The sequence below is a fragment of the Thermobia domestica genome, chromosome 17 (assembly GCF_964235325.1).
Source record: "Thermobia domestica chromosome 17, izTheDome1.hap1.1, whole genome shotgun sequence".
NCBI classification, from domain to species: domain Eukaryota; kingdom Metazoa; phylum Arthropoda; class Insecta; order Zygentoma; family Lepismatidae; genus Thermobia; species Thermobia domestica.
In genome coordinates, this window is record NC_137470.1 from 125585504 (window position 1) to 125607889 (window position 22386).

The 22386-nt window shown below is 36.8% G+C and overlaps 2 protein-coding genes across 3 annotated transcripts in view; one reads left to right on the forward strand and one right to left on the reverse strand.

The window, feature by feature from the left end:
• The window catches only part of LOC145674321 (uncharacterized), a 102794-nt gene that overhangs the window by 20751 nt on the left and 59657 nt on the right, over positions 1–22386 (reverse strand). The gene's annotated exons all lie outside the window — the stretch shown is intronic.
• LOC145674686 (uncharacterized) lies at positions 14000–20663 on the forward strand. The gene is made up of 4 exons (XM_081744915.1): positions 14000–14648; positions 15242–15415; positions 18240–19274; positions 20128–20663. Exons 1-4 carry the CDS (start codon positions 14349–14351, stop codon positions 20323–20325), a joined length of 1707 nt encoding a protein of 568 aa, XP_081601041.1. The 5' UTR covers positions 14000–14348; the 3' UTR covers positions 20326–20663.

The window sequence follows — 22386 nt, forward strand, 5'->3', positions numbered from 1 at the left end:
ATACTAACTCGAACGATACTTATATATGATGCAAAACTGATGACGTTGCATTATCATGTTCTGACGTGCACCACAATGTTGCCAGAGGTTTTAGTTCTAAACAGTTCCAGTTCTTTACTAATGAGTGCACAAACTTTTAAAATGCCAAACAAAAATTTCAAAAAAAAATTTCAAACAAAAATTTTTTCAAACAAAAATTTCAAACGAAAAGTTTCAAACAAAAAATTTCAAGCAAAAAAATTTCAAACTAAAAAATTTTACGTTTCACGGTTAACCGTCAAACTTTATCCGGTTTTTAACTATTCGATTAACAAATAAACGGTTTTGATCATATTTATCAGTGAGTGCAAAATGTTGAACGAAACCAAGATTTTTAAATGTTAAACAAAACTTAAAACTGAATACAGCAAAAATTTGAAAATCATCAACCAATCAGATTGCACGAAAGATAGTGATCAACCAATCAGATTGCAGGAAAGATAGTGATCAACCAATCAAATTGCATTAACAATAACTTTGCCAGTGTTGTAGCATGTATTGCCTTTCGTCTATGAGTCATAAGATTCAATAAGGTTAGCTATCAGATTTCAAATCAATCACCACCAATGATCTTAGACTATGAGCTGTGACTAAAGTTCAATGTATTGTTTCAAATTTCACACCTTATGTTAAAATTCTGTTTATCACCATTCCCAAATTTAAAGAATACTTCTCTTGATATACCTAAGTCTTAGAGTTAATCATATCATTATATGTTCAATAAGGTCAATAATGTCCGTCAATTGTTTACCTGAGTAGAACCAACTGTTTTCTAGAAGTGTGTGTGTGTGTACTCAAACTTAAGAAGTACCACAACAAAGGAAATGAATCCCTGTACACTACCTCATCAAGGACAATCACGTGGTACAACGTCTTGCTTACGTTTATATTTGGCGGGAATAATCAAAACCAATGACGCATTATCAAATTATCCTACAAAGTTTCAATGTACCAATGTCCTGGACTCCTAATCCCATCATAGGTCAATAACCGATCACGTGATCATAATGATTTACCCAATGAATGAGATACTATCCAATTACCAATTATTGATACGACAATAAGAAATGTACCCCTTCCAAAATTTAAGATTGGTACACAAATACACCTGTGTCTTATGAAAAAAGTAATAAATCCTGTACTTATTCAATAATAAAGCCGGTCAATAACATTTAAATTTTGAATATTTGGCCATAAGAGGAACATCAACATCTACAATGGGACTTAGAAAACGTTTACCGAATTTTGTTATTTGATAATTCCCAAATTTAAAAGGGAACATAAACATATAAAGGTAATAAACCTCTGTACATATCCATATAACATGCTAAATAGAGGTCAATAACCTCCGAAATTTGATTTTTGGTAGTTCTTTACCTATGAAAAGGGAACGATGTGGACCATCCAAATTTATAGTGGTACATATTGGAGACCTGTACTATGATACCAAATGCTTATATTAAACAATTTCTAAAACCGAGTGGATGAGCCAAGATACCCCTCCCAAATTTTTAAAGGGTGCGTCAATGTACCCATGTCTTATGATAGGAAATGAATCCATATACATGACCATATAACCATATAAGGTAATAGAACCTCATCAAAGGGGAGAAATTGGGCCAAAAACCTAACACATGGTACAACATATTGCTTATGTTTATATTTTAGCAATTTTGTACCCCTAAAAGAGAACGATGTGGACCACCCAAATTTATCATAATACATGTTGAGTCATGTACTATGATACCGAATCCCCTCCCGGGGTGCATCAATGTACCTATGTCTTATGATAGGGAATGAACACCTATACATTACCATATAAGGTAATAGGACCTCATCCAAAGGAATAAATTAGGTCAAAAACCAAACACGTGGTACAACGTAATGCTTACGTTTATATTTTGGCAATTTTGTACCCCTAAAAGGGAACGAGGTGGACCACCCAAATTTATCATAATACATGTTAGGGTCCAGTACTATAATACCAAATGTTTAAATTGGGCAATTTCCAAAATTTAAGGGGTGGGCCAAAGTACCCCTCCCAAATTTTTTAAAGGAGTGTACAAACATACCCATATCTTACGAAAGGTAATGGACTCCTATATATGACCATATAACTATATAGGATAATAACACCTCATCAAAGGAAATAAAATCGACAAAAAAAAACCAAACACGCGGTACTACGTATTGCTTACGTTTATATTTTGGCAATTTTGTACCCCTAGAAGGGAACGAGGTGGACCACCCAAATTTATCATAATACATATTAGGGTCCAGTACTATAATACCAAATATATAAAATGAGCAATTTCTAAAATTTAAGGGGTGGGCCAAAGTATCCCTCCCAAATTTTTAAAGGAGTGCACAAACGTACCTATGTCTTATGATAGGGAATAAACCCCTATACATAACCATATAACCATATAAGGTAATAGGACCTCATCCAAGAGGATAAATTGGGCCAAAAGACCAAACACGTGGTACAACGTATTGCTTACGTTTATATTTTGACAATTTTGTACCCCTAGAAGGGAACGAGGTGGACCACCCAAATTTATCATAATACATGTTAGGATCCGGTACTATAATACCAAATGTTTAAATTGGGCAATTTCCAAAATTTAAGGGGTGGGCCAAAGTACCCCTCCCAAATTTTTAAAGGAGTGTACAAACATACCCATATCTTATGAAAGGTAATGGACTCCTATACATGACCATATAACTATATAGGATAATAACACCTCATCAAAGGAAATAAAATCGACAAAAAAACCAAACACGTGGTATAACGTATTGCTTACGTTTATATTTTTGGCAATTTTGTACCCCTAGAAGGGAACGAGGTGGACCACCCAAATTTATCATAATACATGTTAGGATCCGGTACTATAATACCAAATGTTTAAATTGGGCAATTTCCAAAATTTAAGGGGTGGGCCAAAGTACCCCTCCCAAATTTTTAAAGGAGTGCACAAATATACCCATATCTTATGAAAGGTAATGGACCCCTATACATGACCATATAACTATATAGGATAATAACACCTCATCAAAGGGGATAAAATCGACCAAAAACCAAACACGTGGTATAACGTATTGCTTACGTTTATATTTTGGCAATTTTGTACCCCTAAAAGGGAATGAGGTGGACCGCCCAAATTTAACCTAATACATATTAGGGTCCTATACTATAATACCCAATGTTGAAATTGGGCAATTTCCAAAATTTAAGGGGTGGGCCATGGTACCCCTCCCAAATTTTTCAAGGGGTGCATTAATATACCCATGTCTTATGAAAGGTAATGGACCCCTGTATACGCCCATATAACTATATAGGGTAATAACACCTCATCAAAGGGTATGAATTAGGTCAAAAACCCCCGAAATTTAAATTTTTGGCAATTTTTTACCCATAAAAGGGAACGACATAGACACCCAATACTGATAGAGGTACATACTATGGTCCTAGGCTACCATACCAAATTTTTAAATTTGGCAATTTCCAAAATTTAAGGGGGGTGGTCCTATGTACCCCTGCCAAAATTTAGGGGGTGGGCCAAGGTACCCCTGCCAAAATTTAGAGGGGGTGGTCCTAGGTACCCCTAGGTCATTGACCCCGGGCCAAGGTCATTGACCTTTGACCTATGACGTCACAAAGGTCGGGGTCAAAGTCCAAACTTCGGCCAAGTCATGCAATTACTACTGTTGTTGTGGCGACCCCAGGGGCCAACTTCAAATTTTCAAATAGGAACATGTATTGAATCATACTTCATTCGGTAGTCCTTGAAAAACGAAACAATTTTTGTAGGAAACAATTTTTGATTTCGGCCACCGTTTTTAAAATGGCCGCAAAAAGTAGGTTCTGTGGGTCCATGTGATGTTCCCTATGACACTTTCCTATTTCAGTTTTTGTTTCATCTTTTTGTTCTCAGCCGTTTTTGATTTATAAGCACTGGACGTTTTGTCTGATACAGGAACCATTTTTTGTGGCCATTTTGAAAACGGTGGCCCAAATTGAAAATTGTTTCCTACAAAAGTTGTTTTGTTTTTCAAGGACTATCGAATGAGGTATGATTAAATACATGTTCCCATTTGAAAATTTGAAGTTAGCCCCTGGGCCCCCTTCAAGGAGGGCCCTGGGGGTCACCACAACAACACCATGTGATATGCCCTATGACATTTTCCTGCCTCAGTTTCTGTTTCATCTTTTTATTTCCAGCTGTTTCTGATTTATAAGCACTGGACGTTTTATCTGAAACACCCTGTATATTAAACATACTTATTGATGATAAAATGCCATTGCCTATCCAAGCTCCTCTAGTCCAGATTCAGACTTGGGTTTCTTGTTCTGATAAAAAAGATCCATATCCTTTTCTTTCAAAGTAAGATGATGATTTGTGTAAAACTTAACCCTTTTTAATGTTGTGTCTAGGTGAATTAAGATATTTCCAGAGACCTGACACAGCAATATCTTCATTCCTTGTGTCTTTAACGTGTTCTTAATTCTGGTAGCAATGTTCTTTTTTCACATAACAGTGTACTTGTAGTACTATTTGAAACAGTCACAATTTGCCTGATATATTTCTGAATGAGATAATTTTCCAACATTTTTTTTTATCTATCCCTTTTTTTCCTTTATAATTTACTGAAGGTTATCCGAAAATATTGAGACTCATTCTTTGCGTTAATTTTTGTAATGTGAATATAAGACTGGGTCATACGCGCAATATATATATATATATATATATATATAAAGCAGTTTTAACGATATTTTTTGAAGTTGTCCATAGATGTTAGTTTCATGGACAAATGATAATGAAAAACTAAGGATAACCATTTCTACAGTCTAAAACGAAGATGAATCTTTATTGTTTGGAGTGTATTGCTCAATGAACACTATATATCACTGACATTATGATTCATTGTGTATGCGATATATTTGCTTATTACATAGTGCATTCAAGAAGGAAGAAAACGCTGATCATACATGAGAAACTCCAACCGGAAGTAGGCTCAAATCTTGCAAATGGTGCAAGATATTTAAAAAAATAATCGAAAAAATCTCCCCTTTATGGTACCCTTGCCGATTTTTATGAAGACGTCCTTCACTTGTGTCTGTAAAGGGACATGTAGAGATGTTATGAGGAATGACAAGATGATTCCTTCTCATATGTGAATGATGCGCTGTGTAGAGAGCGCAGGTTCAACTAGTCTATGTATTAAAATACTACAATGGCAGTTAAGAGTGACTGAGTTCCCACCTATAACTTTAGCTTTCAAATCTTTGATTTACGGTTATTTGTGATTTCACGTTTATAACACAGACATTTTTTTTTTTTAAAAAAAAGGTGTACTTTAAATAAATTACTTAAAGAGATCTGTTTTACGAAGTTTATCCTTTTAAATTATTGTTCAAAACTTTTGCATTATAATAAGCCTTCTCCGAAATAAATGCAAATGAATTGTGCTGCCATCTCTGGAGTTTTTTAAACTATACGTTTGTGGACGTTTATATGTTTGTGGTCAATCCTCTCGACAGTAAGATCTCGGAAACTACAGGCTCTAGAAAGATGACGTTTTCACTGATCGATTGCAAATTTTGCGTAGATTGTCCAGTTCTAATTCAATATTAAAAAAAAAAAACCATGGCCGTTATTTATTTATTACATTCTTACGGGTACTCTGGAAGTGTTGAAATTAAAAAAAAAAAAAAACATCATATCCTACCTATTATACATTCCAACACCATGTAATTATATATAGGGGCTGCATATCTCTCAGGTGTTTGTTTCATGGCCAAATTATAATGAAAAATGAAGGATAACCATTTCTCCAGTTAAGTTGAATCTTTATTGTTTGGAGTGTTTTGCCCAATGAACACCATATATCACTGACATTATAATTGATTGTATGTGTAATGTATTAGCTTATTTTAAAATGTATAAAACGATAATCATCCCTGTTGTTCTGTACGGTTGCGAAACATGCATTCTTACTCGGAACGAAGAACATAGATTGAAAGTATTTGAGAACAAGATCCTGAGACGAATATTCGGACCCAAGAGAAACGGGAATAGGGAATAGCGGAATGTTCATAACGAGGAACTACATAATTTATACAGTTTGTCCAACATTGTTACGGTCATCAAATCTAGGAGGCTCAGGTGGGCAGGTCATGTAGTCATGATGCCCTTTTTGTGAACCAGTTTTTTGCAGCCAAGCGCATTCCTGTGCTCGACCATTTTTCTCCATATTCCCCAGACCTGACTCCCTGTGACTTTAATCTATTCCCAAAAGTGAAAAGTGCATTGAAGGGAACACAGTTTTAGTCTGTGGAAGAGGTGAAACGAAAAACGGCAGAGCTGTTGAAGCGGGTGACATCTGGTGACCTACAGCACTGCTTTGAACAGTGGAAGGCAGGTATGCAGCGGTGTATAGATAGAGGAGGGGAGTATATTGAAGGGGATAACACTCAATTGTAACTTTCTTTGCAATACATTATATTTATGACACCAGTCTCGTTATTTAATTGCCACACATCGTACATACAGTGGTCGAAGTGAGATGGTATGCGGTGGTATGTCATACCACCTCTGGTTTTTCAGTGATGAAGGCATACAGTCTTTGGTTTTTCAAAGATTAAAACATACCGTTATTGGAAAGTAGATGTTAAATACCTTTAATAAATCCATTTTTATACACAGTAATTGACGAATAGCTTTTCATGTAAAAAGATTTTATTTCTTATGTAGAAATAATTTCTAAGTTGACAACATCGATATTTTTATCATCTTTTTCCTACCTTTGTTTTTAAAACAAAGTGTCTTCAAAGAAATTCATCTAGTTGATATTTTGATGTGCTATATTGAATTGTTTCTTTGTTATGTATACTTTCACAAAACTTTCACAAGTAAATGTTGCAAACTTTCACAAAAACTTGAGACTAGTTGTATTGTTGAGCAACAAAGATAAACTACATTCGATATGTTCTTTAACTTTTTCGTTCACTGGCAAGATCCTGTGATTAGATGATAAAAAAAACTGTTAGCTGCCCTGACCTTTTCAAGTTTTTTTTTTTTTTTAAATTTTATTTATTTATTTTTTTTATTGTCACCACAGTTTTAAACAAAAAATACATTGATTTGCCTTCAACCATTCGTTTCCTGAGCCGCTCACGTTCTTTTGTGTAGATATTTGTTAAGTTCGCAATGGATTGATTGCTGCAATCATCTGCAGTGAAAGAAAAGACTATTTGAGACATCGAGACAATGCTTCTGAAAGTGAGCCTTCATGTTCGCAGGCTACTGCAAGTCAACATGAAGGAAAGAAGAGAAAACTACGCAGGTATTGCGATGACTACATTCGTTATGGATTTACATACATAAGAAGTGAAACAGCCAGCAGCCTCAATGTGTCTTGTGTTATGAAGTACTGATCAACGAAAGAAAGAAACCTGTTAACCTTCGAAGACACCTCAAGAAGAAACACAAGGGACACGTTGGTAAGTAGATAGATTTATTGAGCTCCTTCGTGGCTAAGCGATTAGCCTACGCGCCTTTGGCGTGGGAGACCCGGGTTTGATTCCCGGCGGGTGTTCATGTGGTTCGGATTCCACGTTAATCAGTAGGTCCCATCTCGTATAGCCTCGCTGCTGAAAGGGACGTTAAACTCAAAATCAGCTCAACTCGACAGATTAATTAATAAACCAACGCAGGCAGTACAAGTGTAATGTTAAAGACTGTAGCGGTTGGTACTGCTAATATGAAATCTACTTAAGCGTCATATCATGTGCCATTGTAATTCCTAAATCTGGAAAACCCCGCAAAGTTGCGGAAATTCTAATCCTAGCAGCTGCAAATGTTTAGTGATGCAGCTGCTAGGGAAATAAACTCAATTCCTTTTTCCAATGATACAATTAAAAGAAGAATTGACAATATGCCTTGCAATGTTAAAAAACAACTAATTCCAAAATTTCAAGGAAGCTTATCTTAATCCTTATAACTTGATGAAAGTATAGATATTAATGAAAAAGCGAATGTGTTGGATTTCATCCGTTTTGCGTGTAAAGAGAAAGAGACAATTCGTGAGAAACCTTTGTTCTTTAACGGGGATATTTCGAACAACGGCAGAAAATGTGTGTTATGCACTCAATGAGTCCATCGTAAAAGATATTAGATGGGATAAATGTGTAGATATCTGCATGGACAGAGCACATGTTTTTGCAGGTTTGAGGACAGACTTAATGGCTCTAGTGAAACCTTTAGCACCAGAAGATAAGTGGACTCATAGCTTTATACAAGAGAAGTTTTAGCAGCGAGAAACATGCCTGAGAACTTGAAATGTGTTATGGATGAAGTTACAGAAATTGCTAATTTCATTAAATCACATTCTCTAAATTCCCAGCTTTTCACAGTTTTGCAATGAAATCTTTCAGTTTAACGTCCCACGTTTATGCCTTTTAGGCTAAGGGAGACGATGATTAAAGGCAAGTGAATGATGATGGGAGAATTGGTGGAATGAAATATGGGAGGAAACGTGAGTACTCGAGAAAACTCACGGACACGATGTTGTCTACCACAAACTTACTTCGCAGGAGATCGAATCAGAGACCCCACGCATTAGAGGTAAGCGCTCTTCCGCTGAGTCGCCGTGCCCGTTTTATGTGAAGAAATTGTCAGTAAAAACATTCAACTTCTCTTGCATATTGAAGTACTTTGTTCTCAAGAGCAAACGTCTTATCTCGCTTCCTTGAGCAACGTAATGAGATGCGCTTGTTTCTTTCAGACAGGCAACATTCTCTTTCAAGCCAGAAATTGTGTAATTTCGATTGCTTATATAAGGCTGCCTATTTGGTAGGTATTTCTCCTTTCTCAACGAACTTAATTTACGTCTGCAAGGAAAATATATTAATAATTTCCAGGTTGAGAATAGAGCTGAAGCTACAATTAAGAAACTGCACCTGTGGGCAGTACAAGTACAACACAATAACTAATCCTTGCTTCCACTGCTTAAGAACTTCATTGATTCTTGAGGTGAAAAACTCTTCTGAAGTGCACAAAGCACTTCCAGGACACTTGACAACACTATCTGCAAGTTTTCGAGAATACTACCAGCCCCCCACCACCTGGAAAGGGTTGGACTGAAAACACTTTCACTAATGTAGAAATCAATGACATACAAGGTATGAATCTGACTGACAGAGAATAATAACAGCTATTGGAATTGTCTTGTGAGAGTTCTTCAAAAAACGTATTAACGAAAATGAACTTTATAACTTCTGATTGCATGTGCGCTGTGAGTATGCAGAGTTATCTAAAAAGACACTGCAATATTGATGGCTTTCCCTACGACTTAATTATGTGAGCATATTTTTTCTGCTCTTTGCACCATTAAAACCTCAAAAAGTAATTGTCTTAATGTGGAAGACTGATGATGACAAAACTTATTCCTGATTTCAATGAAATTATGGGAAAGTAGAAAGAATTTCATTCCTCACATTAATGACCCCACATTTGAAAATGTTTTGTTAATAAATCTGTATTATTTCTTTAATAATAATAATAATAATAATAATAATAATAAGTAAGCACATTGATTTTCAGCCTTGAAACTAACAAGTAACAAACTTGGATTTTCACTTGTAATTTCGTTCACTTGCCAACGATTATATCTCTTTAGAACAAATTACTTATTATATTATTTTTCTTTACCTTTTTTCTTACCAGTGATAATCCTACTTACTCTCTATTTTGTTCATACCACGTGACATTTGAAATAGCACTGCAAGTGGGTCCGCAGATTACTTTTCGAATGAACACGAGGTAAGAGTTATCGGAAAGTTTGAGACCCACTGATCATGCCCCGTCAGTTAAGCATCTTTAGTTTGCAACACTGCATGACAAACGTGATATTGCATGTTTTCATTTTATATATAGATTTGAAATATATAACAACCTGATGCAATGTCATTTCAAAAAATATAACTTTATGTTCAGTAGGCAACATTGTTAACCTTGTGGTATCACAGAGTATGCCAAACAATGTTCCCATGCTGATATGTGCATGGTACAAAATTTCAGCACTTTCTGACCAACCATTTAAAAGTTACAAGGGCATATCAAGATAAATACAGAGTGGGCCCAAAATCACTTTCCCCAAAGCAAGTAAAGAAATAAGCGAGCGTCTGTTTTGTACTAGAACTGGCCCTAATATCTCTCTTATTGTGGCTGCAACTGATAACGATGTTTTCGTACATGTTTTGTTTAAGAGTTGTTCACTGAGTGAAGTTGTGCCAAGTAGTGCAGGTGTTCAGATAAATTCAGAAATAAATAAAGGAACGTGTTTTCGTGCTACAAGCTTGGTGGAAACACATGAAAACAAATATGATGACAGCAGACTTTAGATGAAGTTTTCCAGGTCTGCAACCAGCATCACGTGAAGCCATGGGAAACTAGAACAAACGATTCGAGGCCAAAGGTTCTGTGTATGATCTACCAGAAAGCGGACAACCACGAAGTGTATGAAATGAAGGAAAAACTGAACTTGTAATTCAGGCTTGTGTATCTAGCCCGAAAAAAAACTACCAGAAGGCGTGCACGCGACCTGGGAATAGCCGTAACTCTTTAGGAAACATGTTAAAGGATTTAAAGATGAAACTGTACCGGCCAAAGCTTCTGTAGGAGTTGCACTAATGTGATCCGTTCCGGTGTATTGAGTTTTGTGAGAGGCTTTTCATTCAGAACAAAGATGACATAGACTTTTGGAAATTAATTTTGTGGACGAATGAGGCCTTATTCAAGGGAATGGTCGCATAAACAGATACAATTGTGTTTATTAGAGAGATACCAATCCATGTGAAATTATGACAGATCAGTTAAGCATCCTTGGTGTCACTGTTTGGGGCAGTATTTGGAGTGGTGGTATCATAGGATTATTCTTTTTTGAAGGAATTGTTACTAGTGAAACATAACTTCAGATGTTGCAGGAAGTTGTTATCCAGAACTTGAGTATCACCCTCGTTACGAAAACATTCAGTTACTGTAGCAACACGATGAAGCGCTGCCTCACTTTGGTGTTATTGTAAGGGATTTCTTGGATCAACAATTCGATGAACGAATTGGTCTTCGTGGTACGACAGACTGGCCACCTCGTTCATGTGACCTCATACCACGCGACTTCTCCATGTGGGGTATTGTCAAGGACGAGGCGTATTCCGGGCAATCGCAGGATTTGGATCACTTGAGCCAGCTAATCGAACAATCATTCGAGAGATTGGATGCCAATCCTCAGTTGTGTCATGATATTTGCAAGTCAGTGCTGAAAAGACATGGCTTGTGCACTGAAACTGGCAGGAAACAATTTGAACAGTATTTGCAAGTACAATAAAGATAGACAAGTCTCCTAATTTCTTTTATTTCATTCCATATTGGAGAAAGCGACTTTGTGTCCACTCTATATATCAAGTTTAGCTTTCCGTTCAGCACCGAGGCTGTAAGACACGCATCTTACAGCTTAACGTGGGATCCGATCCGATACTCATGTGCTCTCATTGAGAATCGAATTGGGGTGTCACGCGCCGAAACCGAGCACACTAACAATATAGCCGCGAGGAAATTTAATACTTAAGACTTTATGAGTAGACTTAGACTCGACATCTGGATTTGCCAGCATTTCCGAATCTTTAAATGTTTTGGACCTGTGGTACCTTCAACCTCTGACACATTTCGCGAACATCTTTTTAACCCTGAAGAGCAAAGTTTGTTACGTGGTTGTTCTATGCGAAGTGCTAAACTAAAAACAGTGCCTGAATTTAATATGATCTTTGAAGCTTTGCTGGCGTCTACTATTAATCCAATGTTCTCGGGATTGCTGCCAGACTGAGTATTGCTGTGTTGAGCTTTCGTTACCATACAGCGGCAACATCTTCAGAGCTATGTGTTGGAGTGTGCTGGTCGTACAATTTATACTGTAGTCTTTAGAAATTTCTGTGTTTCTATTAGTTGTTTTTGTTGGCCAATGGCGTGCTCTGATTTTGCTGGTGGAAACTGCTCTCTGATTGGCTGATGGTTCTTTTCGTACTGAGAAGCTGGATCCAGATGTCAGGTAGCAATAGCCGAACACTGCATACAATACAATCATACGGCCATGTGGGACCAAATTGAAGTACTAAAGAAAAGCAAACAGTTCTGGGACAGGAAAATACATGAATCTCTATTCATCCGTACATACAAGCCATCCATCAACAGAGACGAAGGTTATCATCTACCTGACATCTGGATCCAGCTTCTCAGTACGAAAAGAACCATCAGCCCATCAGAAAGCAGTTTCCACCAGTAATATCAGAGCACGCCATTGGCCAACAAAAACAACCAATAGAAACACAGCAATTCCTAAAGACTACAATATAAATTGTACGACCAGCACACTCCAACACATAGCTCTGAAGATGTTGCCGCTGTATGGTAACGAAAGCTCAGCACAGCAACACTCACTCTGGCAGCAATCCCGAGAACATTGGATTAAGGGCATACACGACGTTCAAGCTTTTCGTAAAATAATGGGAAAATATTTCTGATTTTTATTGGAAGACTGACAATGATGATATTTATATCGTTCCTAAATATTTTTTCCGAAGATTAATTAATTAATTATGACATAATTAACAATTAATTAACGATAAGCTATTCCTACTTTTCCACCAAATTAATAAAGCAAGAACAGTGAAACTAAAACATATTACTCCCTACACTTTCTCTAAGAGATCTAGTAACTTTACAAAGTTTTGTTATTGTTTACTTAACTTTTATGTGACTTTCTTTGAAGAAGTGTGCAATTCAATTACAACAATTCTCGGCAAAACAACGCGCTGCAAAGTAACATCTATTTTCACTTTCCGTTACACTAAGATAGTGAACATGTTTATGAATTAATATATATAGTTCTATAGCCTGATTGTTGTCCTTTCTTTTGCAATAATTATTTCCTTTTAAACTTGTACGTATTTCGAGAAAAGTAGGAATTTATTACAACATTCGATAATTTTGAATTTCCCGTTGTACGGTGGCGCCGCCATGTGAACTGTAGCCATACTTCATCCATAAGCGTAGAAAGCATCAGTGTTACTAACCACTTGCTGCTCTTTTCTATTGTGAAGGTGGTGCGTGATTTTCTATCCGTCATAATGGCTAGTAAGAAACGACCACTGTCAAAGACAAGAAAAAGAAATAAGCAATCTAAAGCACGTCGTCTAGCGTGGAAACAACGAAAACTTACCGGTACAACCGATAATGTACCGGTAAATGCCGTTACAGAGAATTTGGAAGATACTCCACTACAGGGAGACAATAGCCTTCGGACTGACCAAGACATCGGTGAAGAACCTACGAGCTCTTCTAGAAGTTTTCAACAGGAAGATAGTTTTAATATGAGGTAAGAATGTTTACTTAATAGTTTATATATCTTCTACACAAAAAAGCAGAGTAGAATTGTTTCTTTCAGAAACTAATAATAATAATAATTAAAATTAATAATAATAATAATAATTATTATTATTATTATTATTATTATTATTATTATTATTATTATTATTATTATTATTATTATTATTATTATTATTATTATTATTATTATTATATGCTTATTATATTACTGAGAACAGCTATGTAATAAATTTACAACACTGCGTTTTACATATCATATGCAGACAGTGGGGTGTTCACACCGGACTCGGATATCTGTTTGAGAACTATATCCTGTCAAGAAAATAACTTTGTATAAGAACAAGGACTGTCACAGAATAGTTTTGTACGTACAAAGGAGTTATTACGTAGTCAGGTTAGGGGAGAGGGCGGGTCTGCGATATGATTATTTTTTGTTACAAGGGGAGGGGAGCAACGACTCCAGAAGAAAATTTTCTGGGGGGGGGTATAGTTGAAGCTGGTGAAATGGGGAAAAATGCAATCCCGGGTCCCAATGCTGGATCTATACATTATACATTTTCGTGAGTCAGGGGAAGACCGTCCCCCCTTAGGGCGCCCATAGAGGGGAGGTATAAGAGCAGATTAAGTAATCAAAATAAATAATTTTAAAATTTAAATTTCGGATTGTTATTATTAACTTATAGACATTTCACTTTGTGTCTTTATGATAAAATTGTAAAAGTTTCTTATTCTCATATTGAGTTCTTTTTTCTCCACAGTACCGAAACCGAACCATTCTATGTTATCGAGCCTGAAACGGAAGTCACCAAGAAATCTGAATTAAGTGGCCGCAGAATTGTTGATTTGGGACACGTCCTTCGGTGGTCGATGACATTACAAGACAAACACCGTGAAGTCTGCACTTTAGGGAAATTGCAGTATCACAAAGAAAGACGTGTTGGTCTCCGTAGCTTTATCCATTTCAAGTGCAGGGTATGCAACAGAGAAATAGTCCACTCAACTGAAGAAACTCCCAGGTCAAAAGTTATGACAATAAATGAAAGTGCAGTTTGGGGTACTTTAACAATTGGAACTGGTTATTCCCATCTTCAGGAGCTACTCAGTGTAATGAACATTCCTTGTATGAGTAATGATCTGTTTAGTAAAACTGAACAGCACCTAGAACCGGTAAGTAATACATTTGTTTGATATGCAATAAGAATAGGCTTACAATTTCCCTCTAACAATAACTCATTCTCAGTGGCGTATTTACGATTTTGTTTCGGAGTGGGCTTTGCTAACTTTCGGGGGGGGGGGGGCTTTGCCTGAAAATGTGACAATTCTGCAAGATATTTCATATACTTTACTATAGTAAGTAAGATTTCGGGGGGGCTTAAGCCCGGGAGCCCTCCCCCTAAATACGCCACTGCTCATTCTGGAGAAAACTAGAATACTTCCTTAAACTTTACTTTGGGCCTACAACATTGTAAATTTGAACATTCAAAGTTTATTATAATTACTACGTTTGCAATTGTCTTTTTAGATCTGTATTACTTACATTTCTTAACTTATAATGGTAAACTGGAATTGTAGTTCCAAAGTTTAAACTATTGTTCTATTTATTTATTTATTTATTTGTATTTATTTATATATATTTGACTTTACATTTTCAGTAAAGACACCAAAATTGCTTCAACACATTTTGGATTTATGTCACAAACCTTTCGACTAAGTTTGTGCTAGGAAGTCATCCTTATTTTTCTATTTCTAATTGTCTGCAGGTTTGGGCTGATAGTCTTTGGTCTCAAATGAAACAAAATGGAAAAAAAGAAAGACAAATCGCAATCGAGAAGGGACATGTTGACCCCGATGGTGTTCCATATATAACAGTGTACGTTGATGGTGGCTGGAGTAAAAGGAGTTATGGTCATGGACATAATGCAGCTTCTGGAGTGGTAAGTTGTTCTACCGTTAACTTACAAGGCAGGGTACCCAGTAGGGATGCGCACGAGACGAGTCGAGACAGCATTTTCCTGACAAAATTCGAGTCGAGACACAGCTCTTCCAATAGAGAAGAATACATTTTTCGAGTCGAGACATCACTTTTACAGCACATTTTCGAGACGAGGCAGCATCACATCTTGTCTCGTGCGCATCCCTAGTACCCAGGTGTAACACACCGGTTGTGATAAGATTGCACAGACATAAAGAACATTGAAAAAGAAGCGACACGTATTTATATATATATATATATATATATATATATATCGGCCAACAAGCACATTGAAAGTGTCAAATAGGGGCATAAAATAGGGTCAAAATGAGATTATGTGGAATATAGCGAGAACGAGAAGAGATATCGGAAAAGTTTAAATGTACGAATATTGCGAAATAGGAGGTGTCCTTTTACGAAGAAAGAAATTATGATTCGTGCTACAAATATACGGTACTATCATCTTCTAGTGCGAAAATTCTTGTAATAGCATACTGGTATATTATAAGAATTATTATTGTTCCCACCATACTATGGTACCGTATATATGTAACAAGAACCATAATTTCTTTCTCTGTGCTCATTAGAGCTGTAATATGGAACCATAATACCAAATATATTCGCCATGCTGCTGTAAGTTGCAAAGTTAAGAATTATATGACTTTTATTGCATACCAGTTTCGGACTAGTTTTCGTTTCTTTCCTAATTCTTTTAATAGCAATGAATCCATGTGAGGTCCATTAGAGACAAGTCAATAATAATATAGGTATAAACATTTCATTGATATGGAGAAACAAGTGTTCGGCTGGTTTTTACGCAAATAAAAACAGCCTCACTCCAGTAAAAGTTTTAGCTAAGGCTTTGCTCAATATACAGCACTCAACAAATAGTGACAGAAAGCTCCTTTTCTGGCCTAGTCAGACATAAAGAAATTGTTTTCAACCCCGGAATAAATGCTTAGTGACGTCACAAACTATTACCTACTGAGGAGGTGTCCTTTCTCAACGAGGTGAAGAGGGGGAGGAAGGCGTCTTCTCTTTTGGGGTGGAAGGTGGCTGACCTCTTGACAAGCTATTCACTGACATTGTAACTTTCAAGGAAAGGGTTCTTTGTTGTGTATTTTTAGGAGAAATATAATCCTCGCCAAACGTTGAAGTCCAAACAGCTGCCACGAAGTAGAACAGAGACCTGTTTTCTAGTTTCTGTTGGTCCCTGCGACGCGGTCAGATAAATGATTCCATCATCTTCGGCATTACATTGAAAAGTAAAGTGTGAGCTATTTTCTCAGTGATGGGATTACGCGGAAAGCTTTACTACCTACATGGGCTTTTGAGACACGGACATATTATTATTATTATTTGTATTATTATTATTATTATTATTATTATTATTTATCCGTCCTATAAAGATTGTCAAAGAAAAACATGATATCCAGTTTTGCAGAATAATTTCTGTAACTAATTTTTCTTGTTTGTTTATAAGGGACATTTTAGATTGTAGGCCTAATTATACGGGACATCGATAAAACGGGCCGGTATTATATACATAGTTACTTCATGCCAGACTCAGTGTGCGAGGACATTTTACAAAGGAGATAAAGTGCATATCCGAGAAAATTAACATGGGGAAATTCAAACTTATGGAAGTTATCTAATCCTGCACAGAGATATTTCCCCCTCCTTCCTCCCTGGTAATTCTCACACCGGTCATAGCGTATGCGCCTTTGGCGCGGGAGACTCGGGTTCGATTCCCGGCGGGAGCTCATGTGGTTCGGATTCCACGTTAATCAGTAGGTCCATGTCTCATATAGCCTCGCTGCTGAACGGGACGTTAAACTCAAAATCAACTTAACTCACACCGGTCATACTATTTTAAGAAATACAACCTATCTGACGAGAAACGTTCAAAATAGCGTCTGTTTTTAAAATTTTCTGAGAAATCCATTTGCTGCTGCAGTGTGCTAACAGGTATATTTATTTCTCTTGAATATGTGTATTTTCTCAGGATTCTTTCCAAGTAGATACCACCTTCTTAAGAGGGTCGATATATATCATTTTTTAAGAACTAGATAACTGCCGTAATTTTTAACGGGTTACAACCAAATTTGGCGTAAAATTTAGTTGCATACATCTCGCGTACGGAGGAAAATGACTATGTTAGAAATTCGCCAAAATGAGATAAATCGATGTTTGATATCTATAACTGGTTCCCTACTTTGGTCCAATTTTTGTATGTTAATTCTAAACCTGAATTGAATAATCGAGTCTTGAAAATTATAGTATATGTGCTTCACTATATGTCAGAGAGGAAAAAAAAAGCATGTTCTGAAAAACGTGCTGTTTTCTGACATACTGTTTTTCTTGCACACGCTACATATATCTTGGACAACGGGTGGAACTTTTTATAAATCGTAATTTTCACATTTTTTTAACCGACCGAAACCAAACTTGGCACAAAAGTGAGTATGTACAATATCTGAGTTAAATGTGAGAATCCGCATGATCCAACAAACCAAAATGACAGTCGTTTGGCATTTTAAAAGAATTATGTGTCTTCTGTAGCCCAGAGCTAAAAGGAGTATTATAACCAATAAAATGGTGAAATATGTTTCACATAATTTTAAAACAAGAAATATGTATATAGCCGCACACATTCTGTTCTTTATACTTTTTCTTCTTCTTTTAGACATTTGTGTTAAATTGTAATGAAGAGTACTATTGTTCTTTATATATTGTAAAATATTTCCAATATAGGGTCTATAGGAAAACTAATTTTTATATTTCAGGCATGCGTTGTTGGACAAGCGACGAAGCAACTGTTATTTGTTGGAGTGAGGAACAAATATTGTTCAGTGTGCGCTTCAGCTGAATCTAAGAGAAAACAGCCAAGCAATCACAAATGCTACAAAAATTGGTCTTCATCTTCCTCGTCAATGGAAGCTGACATTATAGTTGAAGCTTTCCAAAGGAGCGAAGAAATGCATGGCGTTCGTTATAAGAAATTCATTGCGGATGGGGACTCAAGTGTTCATGCAAGAATTATTGAAAGAGTTCCGTACGGGCGCTATGTAACCAAAGTGGAGTGCGCCAATCATTGTGTCAGGAATTACACAAGTACCCTGCACAAACTTCGCTCTCAAACTAGTTTTTCCCCTGAAAGTAGAGCAATCTTGAGGAATAAAATTCCTCGTTTAACGGCAGCTGCTCGAGGAGCCATCACGTACAACGCCAAAAATAATCATACTGTTGAAGAACTCCGTGATGATTTAAAAAATGGTCCATCGCATGTTTTTGGAAGGCACGACAAATGTAAAGAATATTTCTGTAAAAATGAGAAAGAAGACATTGATATGTTGCCTGTTCTCGAAGCATCTGGTCTGTATTACCATATCATGGCAGCGGTGCAGCAATTAGTGCGCAAAGCTGATAGATTGGTGCCAAACGAAACTACTAATAGAGCCGAACTGTTTATGAGCTTACTGTGCAAGTTCAATGCAGGAAAGCGATTGAATTTAACAAAAAGAGGTTCGTTTCAACGCAGGTGCTATATTGCTGGACTAGCTTACCAAAAAAATGCCATGTGGCATTACAGTCCATGGAAATCCGCAACAAAAAAGAGTCCTGGGACGTACTTCAAAAAATTCATGAAGAAGAGAAAAGCCACTAGAGACCGGCAGTCTAAATCCACATCACGGAGAGTTAGAAGAAAACTGGAGTTACAGCCTGAGAACAACAAAGACTATGGGCCAAATGCAGAGAAGCCACCAATGTCACCGCCATCTCTTCATACGGCATGCGAAGGGGAACTCTCTTCATTTACAGTAAGTAATCCATTACTACGTCTATTAATAGTAGTTGTAGTGGTAGGAGTATCAACACTGCTTTGTTTGAGTACAAATTAATTTCCTGAAATTGCCTTGCTTCAGGACACGTAAGAACGCAGTTTTCTTTCAAGTTGTAGCGTTTTTAAAAATGACCATTATTCACCTGCAGCAGCTAATAATAATAATAATAATAATAATAATAATAATAATAATAATAATAATAATAATAATAATAATAATAATAATAATAATAATAATAATAGAAATATTTATATGGATCTGCAATTTCCTTGCGAAAAGAAATGGCCAAAATATCATGATAACTGATGACAGGTTGGGCGGCCTCTGGGATCGATCCCAAGATCCTCGGATACCACACTTGCGTTCTGCCGCTGACCTCCATCCCTCAGATATGCATATATTTGATATCTGCGTTGTTTTGGCCGCCAATACTGCATAATTCTGGGTTTTCGTTCAAGCAACGGGAGGTATTCTAGGTTACTTCATATCATGTTCAATTCTTTCCTTTTCAAGAAGATAAAAAAAAAATAGACTACGAGGTTTGTTGTTATTCGTTTTCATTCAGATTTTGCCAGGTTTCATTGGGTTTTACTAGGATTTATTCAGGGTTTATTTTTCTTGTTTTTATTTATTTATTTATTTATTTATTTGTGCATGTGCGAGAGTGGCGGCGACCCCTCAGAGGGAATTTCGAACAAGAGCCTTCCTTTCAGGACCGACCCTTGCTTCCTGTATTTTCCTTTCTCAAATTATGCAGATTTTCAGTGTTATACTTTGTACACAAGGTCTACTTGTGTGTGCGTATAAAACTCTTTTCATTGTATTTTAGATTACTGCCGAGGAGAGAGCAGCAATCGAATCTTCATCCAGAGGACAGCATGGAAATTTGATATATGAGCAACATCGGCGTAACAGACTCACTGCCTCGATGTTTGGAAAAGTGATGAAGCGAAAAGATAGTACACCATGCCACGCACTTGTAAAGCAAATACTTTACAAAAAAAAATATTTGGACGACAGCTATTGAATATGGCAAAAATAACGAAGATGTGGCTCTTCAAAGGCTTGCATATGAAAAGGGATGGACAATAGAAAAAAGAGGACTAATTATTGATCGCCAACATGGTTTCTTGGGAGCAAGTCCTGATGGTAAGTTTTCTGACTTCTTGCAATTATTTTTATATGATGATAAACATGCAGCGGCCCTAATCTGATCTTACAATCCTTTGCAAATACTGGAGCCGTTTATTGTCCATGATTTGTCTTTCCTATTAATGCATTTCATATTTGTTATTTTATACTTTATGCGTGTAGGCTACTTTCCCAGACGTAGTGGGAACAGTGTTGAATTCAGGCATCTTCCTCGAGAGGGCATACACTTTACCATATATATATCTAGTGGTTACCGTCTCTGACTGCTGGTCGTGGGGTCCCAGGTTTGATTCCTGGCTCTGCCAAAGCGAGATGGTCTAGAACGGTGCCCACCCAGAATCGTGATGCGACTGGGGAGCTACTTTGTATAAAAGACAGTGGCGATCACGGTTGAGAGCTTCAACCTCTCCTCTTCTAACACTTCTGGTAAGCTTGTGAAAATATCCTCATTTCCTTTCTGAAAATTTCCAGATTAATTCGTGCCAACCATTAGAGAAAAACTAAGTCATACTTGCAGCAGGGACCTCATCTTGGCTTTACTACGCACTACTGACCAGGGCAGAAGGAGCCTCACTTTGTGGAGATCCCTGGTTTATATATGCATTATCCACATGACATGTCTCTTGTGGCCTACTTAACAAATTATCTAAATGGTTTTGTTTCTTTTCCTTCACTCTTTTCATGAACTTAGGTTATAGATAGTTATTGCCTAATTTTGCAATAGTACATTTTCTCTTATAGATTATACCGTATAGACCAAATATGTACCTTTTACATAATAATATAGACTTTACATAAAGTTTTCTAATTAACTTTTCCTCCTATATCAAACATTATTTTAACATATTCATACAAAACAATATATTGGAAAGCTTGTTGTTAGACACAATGTTATGCCCCTTCCGTTCTCCACAAACCACGACCGACACTAGGTTCGCGGCATTTTTTTTTTTTTCTTTCTTTTTGTGGCCGTCATATTTGTGAATCAGTAAATCATCTAACCATAATGTTCGGCGCTTTTTGTGGCATACGAATATACCTGAAGTTGCCCAGAAAATATTTTCTCTCTCACCGTGGCTCGACAGGAAGCACTCGCTTCTCAGACAACTTTTCGTTCAGCGCAAGGAATTCTTTCGCCGCTGTCTGTCTTTCTTCACGGGATTACGCTTCATATCAATGCATATAGCTCCAAAGTTTGTGTTGGTGGGGTGGGGGTGGGGTGGGAGTGGAGATTAGGAGGAGGGAAAGGAAAAACCGCAAGATACGACAGAGGTAACTCCAAACTGCCGATATATTTGGTTGTGGTGGTTATAATATTGTGTGAGGGCGAGGATGTCCTAGAGAAAATGGGCATCTCTTTACATTCTTATCAAAGCCTATTCAGCCGTTCTACTGTACTAGGGGAAAGTAAGTAATTAGTAATTAGAAATTAAACGTTCACAAAACTTGTTCAATCAGTTATTTTTATAACTGCGAAAGTGCTGCTTGTAACACATACATGATTTACAATTCGTATGAATCTGTGCTTAATCCTTTATCCTATTCTTGTATTCTTCAGGTTTCATTGTAGAAGAGAATGCCCTAGTGGAGGTAAAATGTCTTCCTTCCCTTAGGGGCAAAAATATGGAAGAAGAAATAAGACGGAGGAAAGGTTTGTTCCTATTAGGCCCTTTTTAGACGTTATGATAAATCATCAAGGGTAGAGATTTTTTTATCATATGCAGGTGAGATATTTTCTATTTACACACAGCGATATTTTCCGTAGATATCTCTAGCACATGGTCAATAGGGTCTGACATCTTTCGGAGATTATGCGAACTACTTCAGAAACTTTGAGTGTCTCCTAGACAAACAAAAGATGACCACGCTGTTTGTGAGTGTGTGTGTGTGGTGTGTATGTGTGAGCACCGTGTCAGTCAGAAAAGGACAATTCCTG

Excerpts from the sequence above, each read along its gene's own strand:
- LOC145674686 (XM_081744915.1), top strand. The coding sequence starts at position 14,349 with ATGACATTACAAGACAAACACCGTGAAGTCTGCACTTTAGGGAAATTG. Across the intron at positions 14,649-15,241 it reads CTGAACAGCACCTAGAACCG|GTTTGGGCTGATAGTCTTTG; the intron begins GTAAGTAATACA and ends AATTGTCTGCAG. Across the intron at positions 15,416-18,239 it reads ATAATGCAGCTTCTGGAGTG|GCATGCGTTGTTGGACAAGC; the intron begins GTAAGTTGTTCT and ends TTTATATTTCAG.